The following is a 12,715-nucleotide window of genomic DNA, read 5'->3' on the forward strand; positions in this document are numbered from 1 at the left end:
ATGTGCTTGGTACCGATCGAATGATAGGCCCCCTAGGTCGTATCACGGAAAATTAGAACGTCGACTGCTCACAGAAAAAAGCCACGTAGCTCATATCCGTTCCTGGTACGTGTTATCAATAATTAGAATGTTAGTAAGAATGCCACGAGTACAATCACGCGGTGATGATTAATACCTAAAAAATGACATCTTGACTCATGCATTTATTTTAAAAAATTAAACTATAGTGTATCGGAACTTAGTTTTACTTTACTGAGATTAGTTTTACTTTTCAACTAACTTGTCTGTCGATACATTCATTTAATTACGATCCCGAGAAGTCGGATCGATTCCCATAATATAACGATTCAGTGCCGACCTTATGTCTTATACTTCAGCTGACACTTACTCAGTCTCATTGAAATAGCATTGTATAGTGTACGAGCTCATTTATTTCGAAAAAGAGCATAATATATCAATGATATCATTGTGCGTCATTGCATCGATTCACTTGCTGAAATCCTCCAGATTGATGTTTCGATGTCGCTTCACGAGTTCCATTCTTGTATCCATATATATCAACAAGCAGCTATGCAAATCCACAGCTTAGATAACTAGGACTCTTGTATGTCATTAACATTATAGACAGCCATTCGACGATATTCAACTGGCATTGATGCTTTCGATACAGCGCAGTATGTATAACGTTACGCTGATCAATTCAATTTCAACAATGGGACCCGCGCACAATTATATGGTCGGATTTTCGTTGAATATTGACGACACCCACAAATCGAAAGATCTCTTTTTCCTGCACATCTATGATGCAATTATCCTTCCAATGACTACGAATAACTTGAGATTCCGCAGGATTAATATCCGAATCAAATAATACGAGCGTATCTTTTCCAGCTTTCAAAACTTGCACTGACGCGTTCGGTCTATGTCGCAACACTACAATATGTGGCCATACAAAACGATGTATAGTTATTTTTTGTAGTACCATCCCTACGACTTATTTCAGATCGCAGTTTACTGAGTAGAGCTTAATACTAATACCTGCATAATTTTTGCATGTCTAGAATAAGGGTAATTAAATCGATAGTAAAACGCCAGCGGCGACTAATAACGTTATAATGTAAGCTGCGACGGTGCTACTATAATGTTAGGAGCTATTAAAGCCGAATACGCTGAAGTATAGCATAGATTTTGCATATAAAATGTATACACAAATTTCCTGTTAAGGGTAGGCTCTGCGAAGCTGCTTATGCCTCGATGATCATAGTACTTATGAGCTATTGGATAGCGCATATACAATGTATCATATAGAACTTCGTCACTTTCGGATAGTACATATACCCCTGGGATAGAACTTAGACGCTATAAAGATCGATGTTCGCCTACGAATTCTCGCTTTACTCATGTCGTAGGCTCGATAAATTGTAAGTTGCGGCGAGCAACTCATTTTTAAAGTCCCTAAGACGCTATTGAAATGAACTCTGACTCGCTATTATCCTCAAACCATGGAATTATCACGAGTATCACCTTCGCTCACTGAAGAAAAGGATGAAATTACATCCGGAGCATATTCCTTGGCGAGGAATTACATCATGTACGAACTCGACGGCTCATGCGTTAAGGCAAATACGAAAGCAGAGAGAACCTTACGGCGAGTTGGGGATGAAATGTTTGAGCGACACCGAACTATCGTAAACGCGCTCTCCAAACGTCTTCGCTACTGTGATGTAGAAGTCGATGAAAAATATGAAGAATATTCACCCGACGAGCGAATGTTCCTGATGATAGCTGATGGAATTTTCAAAGATACCCAAGAAAATTGGGGTAGGATTGTCTCTCTTTTTGTGGTCGCTAGCATTCTTGCTCGGAATAAGGAGGATGAACATCGCGGTGATCATATAGAAGGTATCATACAGACAGTTGGGAGTTACATTGGTAGTAGAAGACGAAAGTGGATAGCGCAAAACGGAGGATGGGTAAGCGATTTTACAAGCCTTACTAAGGATTTAGGAATTATTATCTATAGCTCGAGGTACTACGATCCCCAGAACCCTTATCATCCCTCGAACCTTAGATTCCACCTTATAATTTTGTTCTCAACTTTTCCCACAAAGCACTGTAATTTACTTTCCAAGCGCAGCGAACTTCGAATTACCTAACAAGTAGGCTACGCTAACTTTCTGTAAGATTTGGAAGGCTAACATTTTTTATTATTGTTTCAGGACAGTTTTGTAGGATATTTCGATAACACAACATTCGGTAGCAATAAAGTTTGGAAGAGCCTCATGTTTGTTGGAATTGGACTGACGTCTATTGCAATGGCATTAACACGACAGCGATAAGTAGAGCTCGAAACGGCTTCAGAAAATGGCCAACAAAACTTTCAAAGATTTCCATTCTTCAAAATAGATCGATCACGGATGGCGTCAATAGTGGTTTTCGGTGCCACGGGTGCGTATGTTTACGTATAAGCAATATCGAAGTGCTTTGAGTTATGGTTATTATAAAAGGATTGTGCTTGATGATGGAATTCATACATTGCCTTTATCTCTGTAATAAATGGATCGAATACGTACATTGCATGCTCCGTTTCGGATGATCGTGGCTGGTCCGAGCAGTAGCGGGAAGAGTTATTTTACTTACGAGTTGGTGAAGAACGCAGAGAAGATGATTAGACCGGCTCCTGAAAAAATTGTATGGCTGTATAATAATTATCAGGCGTTGTACGATAAAATGAAAGGGGTAGAATTTTCGCAAGGGCTCTCCGAGCTCAAAAAGTTACAGAAAGGAAATAGGCACGTTCTCTTGGTGATCGACGACATGATGACGGAAGCGAAAGAGGCCAGAGATCTATTCACTCGATACAGCCACCACGCAAAGATTAGTGTCGTGTTCATATGTCAAAATTTGTTCTATAGGGGTCAAGGCTTTCGGGATATGACCTTGAGCGCGAGCTATATCGTGATATTTAAAAATCCCCGTGATGCGAGTCAAATCAGTTTTCTTTCACGTCAAATGTTCCCGGATAAAGCCGGATTCCTTACGGAGGCTTATAAAAAGGCAACTCGAAAACCGTTCTCGTACATACTGGTTGACGTGACGCAAGAGACAGACGAAAATTATCGTCTTCGCAGCAAAATATTCCCACATCAAAAGTTGACGGTATATCAAGAATAAATACAGCTCGCGCTACAGATTTTAGGGCATTCAACATGTCGAAGAGGGGAAGTAACATATCTCGAAAACGATTGAGCGACTATCACGTTAAATTAAAACTTTTGAAAAACGCTAAAGGGAAACAACGAAAAGAACTTTTATCGAACAATCAATTTTTAAGTTGCGTTTGCCAGTGCGTTCATAACTTGGCTTCGGGGACAGTACGTATCTCCCCGTCTAGAAAGTTGAGGCTTGGAAAACACAAATCTGATATCAGACAATTGTTGGCGCAAAAAACTCGCAGAGGTCAACGGAGGGTGCTACAAAAGGGTGGATTCCTCTCAGGTATAAAATGATATGATAAAATAGAAACTTTTTTCTAATCAGTCTGTTTTAGCTATATTAGGCGCTGCAATCCCCGTCATCGGGAGTCTGTTGGGTAAACTTTTCGGGAAGAATGCGTGAACTACAATTCCCCGCATTTCGAAGCAAGGACGAATGGGAAAAGAAATGTGATAAACATATATCGAAAATTAAAAGCTCTCCATTAAATGCTTCCGAGAAACTAGCTCTGTATAGGCATGGTATTGCTCAACTGAGAAACTTGAGAAAAGACGTAGACGCAGCGACCGCCCGCCCTCCCGCCGCACACACGGGGCTCGCGAGCCCCGTAGCGAAAGAAAAGCGCCCGCAAAAGAAACGCCCGCGCCGGATTCCACAACCTTCGTTTCCCTGGCTTTATAAGATACAGCGTGAGCCTAATCCCCGTATATACGGGAAAGAATGGGAGACGTAGACTATTTTGATCCGAAACAGCCCAAATCGTATAGGGGCGCTTATTTGCAAAAGGAAAAAGAATGGCTTAAAGGACAAGATACTTAGACTTTTCATTTTCCGTTACGTAAGAAATTTAGGCGTGAACGTGTAGTGGTCTCCGGTATCAATGCTCAGTTTCAGAGCGATTTGATGGATCTGCAATCTATTTCAAAGTACAATAGCGGTTTTCGTTTTGTGGTGGTGGTGATTGATATTTTTAGCAAATACCTTTGGATGATAGCGATTAAAAATAAAACTGCTTCAAGTATGATTTCTGCTTTCAAACGTGTGTTTCGTGAACGCGTACCGTTAGTGTTGCAAACCGATCAAGGTAGCGAATATACCAATCGCGCTTTCCAGAACTATCTAAAGGAGAACAAAGTTAGATATTTCTATACGAGGAGCGAATTGAAATCCTCTGTCGTTGAAAGGGTGATTCGTACTATGAAGGCGATTATGTATCGATTTTTCACAAAAAATAGCACGAGGAATTACGTGAGCGCTCTCGATGACTTTACTTACTCCTACAACAGGACGTACCATCGTAGCATTGCCATGGCCCCAAACCAAGTGAATTCGTCTAATCAGGAATCGGTTTGGAGAAGACTTTACGGGTTTCAAGAAGCTAAACAACCCGACCTCGCTGTAGGAGTACCCGTCCGTATATCGAAAATTCGAAATCTTTTTGAGAAAAGCAGCCTACCCAACTGGCAACGGGAAATTTTCTATATCGCAGATGCCCAAAAGGGGATCCCCCAATGTATCGCTTACGTGATTACGGTGGTGAAGTCATCCAGCGTAGATTTTATAGAGAGGAGCTCCAACGCGTAAAAGAACCGCAAGCTTGGCGTGTCGAGAAGATTATAAGAAGGCGTAAACGCGCGGGACGAGAACAGTATTTAGTGCGCTGGTTGGGATATGGAAGTGGATTCGACAGCTGGGTCGATAAGAAGGATATCGTCTAGTCGGAACCTTTATCAGTTTTTGGCGCAACTAGTAATCATACTGGTCATCGTATCGTTCTCTCTCTATAATCTTACCATTTCGAATGGGAACAAAGAGCTTTGGATATCACTGCTCTCCTCTTGCGTTGGTTATATGCTCCAGAATCCCAAGCTCAAAATATGAGCTACGTCACGCTATTTTCGAACGCTTCCATGGATAAATTTCCTGATAATACAACAGCGAGTTATTGCGTTGAATTGGACGTCCCGAAAACGTGGAAGATACAGAAGTTTCTCTGGCTGAGATCTCCTTCCCTACGGATTATCAAAAACAGTATAGGATCACGAAGAATAGGTATGGGATCAGATCGCAAAAGAGAACAAGAAAATTTCATTTTAAATTGGGAGAATACGACTCGTTATATGACATGTATAGATCGTTGGAAAGAGACAATCCTGATGCAAAAGTAACATGTTTCCCTGAAAATCATAGTATGTCTATCTCTATACCTCATAACGAGGTAACCGACAAATTGCGACCAGAGACGGACATAGGGCATAGTAGCTTGCTACGCCTCGGAGAATTGTACGGTGCTCTTATGCATAAGGAAACGAGGGAGGAGTTATTGGTGTTTCATTTCCCGAATACTAATTGTACATTGTGGAATTATTTTTTCACCGAGGGTATCATTCATTTGAACTTTCGCATGCGACATGATCCGACTATCGATCTCGTTTATGTTCATTGTAATATCATTGAGCCACAAGAAGATAGCGGTAGGCTCTTACCGTTGTTACGCGTCGTACAGGTGAACAATCGTAAATCATTTTCGAAATATTACACGAAGCCTTTTTATTTCCCTGTTAATATAAATAGGCTAGAACGCATCGAAATATCGCTACTTGATGAGAAGGGACAGAAAATACCCTTTCGAAGTTCTCCTTCGAGTGTTGTATTGCATTTTCGTAGACGGGGAGTTGCATTATGAAATATATTCATATTACGTCACACGAGTCTGATTTTACTATCGATCTCGCGAAACCGATAGATTCTGGTGAATGGGAGATAGGGCTTGCCGAGTTGTCTTTTAAAAATAATTTTCAGCCCACGTTCGAGCCTTACGACGGCTTATTATGGTACGTGAATGATGCGGAAGGCGATAATAATTTTTATTATTTCCCGGCTGGTGATTATCATGATAAAATTAGTTTGATGAAGCGTATCAATCACGATCAGAAAAAAGCACGATTTATTTGGGTAGATGGTTCTGGTCCGGTCTTGATAGCGGGACCCTACAAGAGTTCCAGCGGTCCGAGACTTTTCATGGATAATAGAAACCCCGTTCTCAGAGGAGGCGCTCGTTCGGAGGTAGAGCTAGATGGTGGATTACATAGACGAAGAAAAATTCACTTTCAAGGGGAACCTGAGTCCGTGACCAACGTTTTAGTTTATACGGATGTAATCACACCTCAAATTGTAGGTGATACGAGTGCGCCTCTACTACGCAATATCCGCGTTACGACAGGAATAGATGAATATCAGCATATGCTATTCAAAAAAACATATTTCTTTCCTCTGAATACGGAGCGAGTAAGCGAGATACGCGTTATGCTTCGTGATGATAAAGGCGAAGCTATAAAGTTTGGGAACGCGCCTCTTCATCTCACACTTGCTTTGAGACATCATGAGGAGTCATTATTGCTGTGATCGGGAGGCGTTCAGAAACTATTATCACCAACAGAGCGGTGGTGATATCAATTTTTTTCGGGGTAAAGTGCAGAGAGGTCATGGACTTGGAAACTTATTTCGTTCGTTCGGAAGAAGCGTTATGCCCCTAATTTCGAAAGGTGCAAAATCACTCGGCAAGCGTCTACTACATACCGGTGCGCAAGTAGCCTCTGATGTTCTTAATGGAGAGAATGTCGGCGATAGTCTTAAAATACGCGGAAAAGAAGCCGCTGGGAACGCTCTCGATTCTTTACTGAGAAAAATAAAAATGCCAAGACGGGGTCGTAAGATCACGAAAAAGAGACGTCGCAAAGATATTTTCGATTAAATATATATTACACGACGATAAGCATCATTTGTTACTTGAGACTTGATAGATGGCGGAGTTAATTCATGTACAGTCCCCGGAGGGGGTACATCCCTCATTGGATTTATTTCACATTCCCGCGACACAGACTAGCGTCGAAAAGAAAAGAATCATCAAGATAGCGCCGATTTCGAACAACTCTAGTGTGATAACATTCCGCTTCGAAGGCTCAGAAGACTTTATCGATTTGAGCGAGAGCTATTTCTTATTTCATTTACAATTAAAGAAAGGTGGCGAAGCAATTGGCGCCGATGATGATGTTGGAGTTGTAAATAATATCTTGGATTCCTTGATTTCTCAACTACAAATTAAAGTCGCTAACGAAACTTTGAAACAAGATATAAAAGTACAGTGTATTCGTCCTATCTGCACAATTTATTCACTCCGCTTGACGTGCAAAATACCACACAGAGGGCCGCAGGATGGAGAAAAGATACTTTGGGGAAAATGGATACGATCGGTGGAACTAACGCCTCGGCTAACAAAGGATATTACAACAGGAGTAAAGCCTATAAGGATGATAACGTGGTGGAAATACGTGCAAAAATCCATCACGGACTATGTCTGCAAGACCGCTACATCCTACATGACGTGCCTCTCGAGTTTGAGCTTACCTTGAATCCGAAAAGCTTTTTCATGATGGGAGATGCTGCCGGTCAATTCACCTTAACGAAAAAAGAATTACAGTTATGTACCGTACGAGTCAGCGACGATGTGAAGACAGCGATGATGGTGAATGCTCAGGTGAAATATCCGTATATCGACATGAAATTGATCACCCGCACATTTGCGGCTGCTACGACGCAGATAGATATCGGGAATCTATATAGCGGGACTCTACCTTCTCGCCTAATCATCGGAATGGTAGCTACGAAAGCCTTTCAAGGCGATGTTACGAAAAATCCTTATGATTTCATACACAATAATATGCAACGACTCGAACTGAAACTGAACGGATTTCTGATTCCGGAGGGAGGTTATGAGCTAGATTTCGATAAGGTTCATTACACGGAGCTTTACCATAACCTGATTGAAGGTACGGGTGCAATGGAGAAAAACAGAGGGCTCCTAACGCCCTAAGAGTTCGCTAGTGGTTTCTGTCTACTGGTTTATAATTTGCGCCCTGATGATTTGGATGATTGCTTTGACTTACAAAAGAGTGGTACCTTAAGTTTACGGATCACATTTCCTGTTGGCGGGCTAACAGCGGAAACTACTTTGCTCTGTTTCATGGAATTCCAGAAGCTATTTCAAATCAGTAGCAGTCGTAAAGTGACCGTGCTATGAACGGAGATGAAATAGACCAAATATTGTGGTGCTGCGAGTCAACAAAACATATTTTCCTTGGCACATTTCCTATCGATCGACTGCCGAGGCGACCCCCTCCTCCTTATGCTATCGTGATCAATTATGACGAAGCTCGAAAAATCGGAAGTCACTGGATATGCATTTACGCGGATGAGGATGAGACACATTTTCACGATAGCTTTGGCTTAATGCCGCTGAAATACGAGATTGCGTGCTTTATAGAACCAGAAAATTATACCTGCTCCATAAAGCGTCTGCAGCACAAACGTTCCAGAGCGTGCGGTCATCATTGTCTAAGCTTTATCGTCCATAAGGCGCGCGGATGGAACACGGAACGTTATTTAAATTCCTTTGGCCAAAATCACCGCAAGAATGATACGATCGTACGTCGCTTCGTCAAGGAGCTGAAGCAAGAAAATGAAATTGTATAAATGTATATGCGAATAAAAATCAATAGTTTCAAAGTTTGCTTAGTACGTTTAAGGGTGATATTCGCTACGTTCATTATAGCAATCATCTCAAAGTAGTAGACTCTAAATCAGCAGTAGCGACTTGCTTTCGGTTAGGTGATAGTGGCTACATATTACCATTATCTAGCAAGAACCAGGAATTTGTATTGAGTGACTTCGCTCCTACAGCAAACGCAGCTTACATTACGGCGGTACTGAACATCGAGTAATAAGCGGGACTAGGCAGGCTACCGTTAATACGAATTTGCATTTTGCTGCTACAATCTATGCTATAGTTGAGCGACTTTGATACGACCTCGGCACACTTCTTTGATATAGCTGCGCAGAGATGTAGCCTTGAACGCTTGCGTCTGGGACAGATGTGATGTCAGTGATCTGAAATGTTATAGCCCGCAGTGGCATAGCGTTTTAGGAGATAAATTATAGCATAGACATAGGTTTAGCTATAGATTTAATTCACTGTCGGAAAAGCATCAGTGCACTAGCTATTAAAATCACATATCTAAAAGCAGCAGCTTATGGACTTGTAAAATCGGCATAATGCAAATCACATATCCAAAAGCAGCAGCTTATGGACTAGTGGCTTCATATTATCATCATCTAGCAAGAGCCAGGAATTTGTATTGAGTGACTTCGTTCCTATAGCCCCGATTGAGTGACTTCGCTCCTACAGCAAACGCAGCTTACATTACGGCGGTACTGAACATCGAGTAATAAGCGGGACTAGGCAGGCTACCCTTAATACGAATTTGCATTTTGCTGCTACAATCTATGCTATAGTTGAGCGACTTTGGTACGACCTCGGCACACTTCTTTGATATAGCTGCGCAGAGATGTAGCCTTGAACGCTAGCGTCTGGGACAGATGTGATGTCAGTGATCTGAAATGTTATAGCCCGCAGTGGCATAGCGTTTTAGGAGATAAATTATAGCATAGACATAGGTTTAGCTATAGATTTAATTCACTGTCGGAAAAGCATCAGTGCACTAGCTATTAAAATCACATATCTAAAAGCAGCAGCTTATGGACTTGTAAAATCAGCATAATGCAAATCACATATCTAAAAGCAGCAGCTTATGGACTAGTGGCTTCATATTATCATCATCTAGCAAGAGCCAGGAATTTGTATTGAGTGACTTCATTCCTATAGCCCCGGCAAACGCCCCGCTCCTCCTTATGCTATCGTGATCAATTATGACGAAGCTCGAAAAATCGGAAGTCACTGGATATGCATTTACGCGGATGAGGATGAGACACATTTTCACGATAGCTTTGGCTTAATGCCGCTGAAATACGAGATTGCCTGCTTTATAGAACCAGAAAATTATACCTGCTCCATAAAGCGTCTGCAGCACAAACGTTCCAGAGCTTGCGGTCGTCATTGTCTAAGCTTCATCGTCCATAAGGCGCGCGGATGGAGTACGGAACGTTATTTAAATTCCTTTGGCGAAGATCACCGCAAGAATGATTCGATCGTACGACGCTTCGTCAAGGAGCTGAAGCAAGAAAATGAAATTGTATAAATGTATATGCGAATAAAATCAATAGTTTCAAAGTTTGCTTAGTACGTTTAAGGGTGATATTCGCTACGTTCATTATAGCAATCATCTCAAAGTAGTAGACTCTAAATCAGCAGTAGCGACTTGCTTTCGGTTAGGTGATAGTGGCTACATATTACCATCATCTAGCAAGAAACAGGAATTTGTATTGAGTGACTTCGCTCCTACAGCAAACGCAACTTACATTACGGCGTTACTGTACATCGAGTAATAAGCGGGACTAGGCAGGCTACCCTTAATACGAATTTGCATTTTGCTGGTACAATCTATGCTATAGTTGAGCGACTTTGATACGACCTCGGCACACTTCTTTGATATAGCTGCGCAAAGATGTAGCCTTGAACGCTAGCGTCTGGGACAGATGTGATGTCAGTGATCTGAAATGTTATAGCCCGCAGTGGCATAGCGTTTTAGGAGATAAATTATAGCATAGACATATGTTTAGCTATAGATTTAATTCACTGTCGGAAAAGCATCAGTGCACTAGCTATTAAAATCACATATCTAAAAGCAGCAGCTTATGGACTTGTAAAATCGGCATAATGCAAATCACATATCTAAAAGCAGCAGCTTATGGACTAGTGGCTTCATATTATCATCATCTAGCAAGAGCCAGGAATTTGTATTGAGTGACTTCGTTCCTATAGCCCTGGCAAACGCAGCTTACATTAATACGGCGTTACTGAACATCGAGTAATAAGCGAAGCTAGCCAGGCTACACTTAATACGAATTTGCATTTTGCGGGCACAATCTATGCTATAGTTGAGCGAGTTGAAATGATACGACCTCGGCACACTTCTTCGATATAGATATAGCTGCGCAAAGATGTAGCCTTGAACGCTAGCGTCTGGAACAGATGTGATGTCAGTGATCTGAAATGTTATAGCTTCAACCCGCAGTGGCATAGCGTTTTAAAATGGGAGATAAATTATAGCATAGACATAGGTTTAGCTATAGATTTAATTCACTATCGGAAAAGCATCAGTGCACTAGCTATTAAAATCACATATCCAAAAGCAGCAGCTTATGGACTTGTAAAATCGGCAAAATCTCAGTAGTTAGATGCTTGCTACAACTCGCAATTTATCAACTTTAGGTCGTGAGTAAAGCAAGAATTCATAGACTAACATCCATCTCAAATCCGAAGTGCATACCCGCGTAATTATAACCAAATTTAGTGCGAATCTATACGGAAATGTAGCCTAACTCACCTGCGTCATTAGGTGAAGTGCATAGCGCGATAGTTGTGATAAATGCGAAATTTTCCGAGCGTAAATTGCGTATATGCGATGTCGGCGTTTTGATCTGAAATGAAATGAGCGAATTTAAATATAGGTGATAAACTATTGCTCTAGCTAATTATTATAACCACACCGAGATTCGAGTAATAAGCGAGCCTAGATAGTCTACCTTTAACAGAAAACTTGCGTATACATTCGAATTTGTGCGACTTCGGCTATATTGCCGGTTAACATTATAGCCGCGCGCAGGACTCACCATTACGTTAGCTATTGGAGAAATCTCAACGTAAATCAATCTGCGTTCACAATTCGCGTAAGCTAATGCTGCATCGAGAAATTATAGCTAAATTGAGTTTAAATTGACACGAAAATACATTGGTCTTACCTCGTCTGCGATACCTGCATCCCTGCGCACATGGCAATACTTGTAATAGAAATGTGAAGTTTTCAGAATGCGAATTGCTTTACGTCGGAACTAAACATTCTAATTCGTAACGCCAGCGCGGCGTTTTCTTGGAAACGCAACTATATTTAGAATGTTCTAATTCCCATTATCGATGTGGCCCGACTTTTTGGAATCGCAACTATATTTAGAATGTTCTAATTCATATTGTCGATGTGACCCGACTTCTTTGAATCGTAAGCAACTATATTCGTGCCGCATTTACACGCGTCAATTTCTTGGAATAGTATTCGGCAATATGCGCGGTGCATGAGCTTTGCGTGATCGTAGGCGTTTATGGTTGTGATATCTGTATTATCAAGTTGCATTTGCAGAATTCCCCAAAATCATTGACTAATTAATGATGACACAGTGTTATAGTACACACTAACATAGTCTTACATTTATGTGTAATAACTCGAAAAAGGTGTTGTCTCGGAATTTAAGAGAGAATCGGTGGTTATATTCTCAAAACAGCTCAATACGGCTAGTTTGCTCAATAGCCTGGTGGTGAGCGACGTGAAATTATGGTCATCCAAACTAGGTTCGATTCTAGCTAAGGTAAGTTTTGACGGGGCAATGAGTGTCATGGGTGCAGCAATCGACATCGCGCTGGTTGATGCGGCACTGTGCGTCATATAGATGCGGCAATCAATGCGGTGATTTCGAGTCAATGGATGATGTG

The 12,715-nt window shown here is 41.4% G+C and overlaps 1 protein-coding gene and 1 long non-coding RNA gene across 2 annotated transcripts; one reads left to right on the forward strand and one right to left on the reverse strand.

The window, feature by feature from the left end:
- Positions 1-240: 240 nt before the first annotated feature.
- Positions 241-2,572, forward strand: LOC145433801 (induced myeloid leukemia cell differentiation protein Mcl-1 homolog). The gene is made up of 2 exons (XM_080311061.1): positions 241-1,973; positions 2,220-2,572. The coding sequence occupies exons 1-2, from the start codon at positions 1,503-1,505 to the stop codon at positions 2,337-2,339; spliced, it is 591 nt and encodes a 196-aa protein (XP_080167187.1). The 5' UTR covers positions 241-1,502; the 3' UTR covers positions 2,340-2,572.
- LOC145433920 (uncharacterized) lies at positions 2,560-8,637 on the reverse strand. The gene is made up of 3 exons (XR_013913230.1): positions 8,556-8,637; positions 5,010-5,139; positions 2,560-2,680 (listed from the first exon to the last, which is right to left on the reverse strand). It is a non-coding gene; the product is annotated as an uncharacterized LOC145433920 (long non-coding RNA).
- Between the last annotated feature and the right edge of the window lie 4,078 nt (positions 8,638-12,715).

The sequence above is a fragment of the Botryllus schlosseri genome, chromosome 1 (genome assembly GCF_051294905.1).
Source record: "Botryllus schlosseri isolate E-star chromosome 1, Bs_hap1, whole genome shotgun sequence".
Classification (NCBI taxonomy): Eukaryota; Metazoa; Chordata; class Ascidiacea; order Stolidobranchia; family Styelidae; genus Botryllus; species Botryllus schlosseri.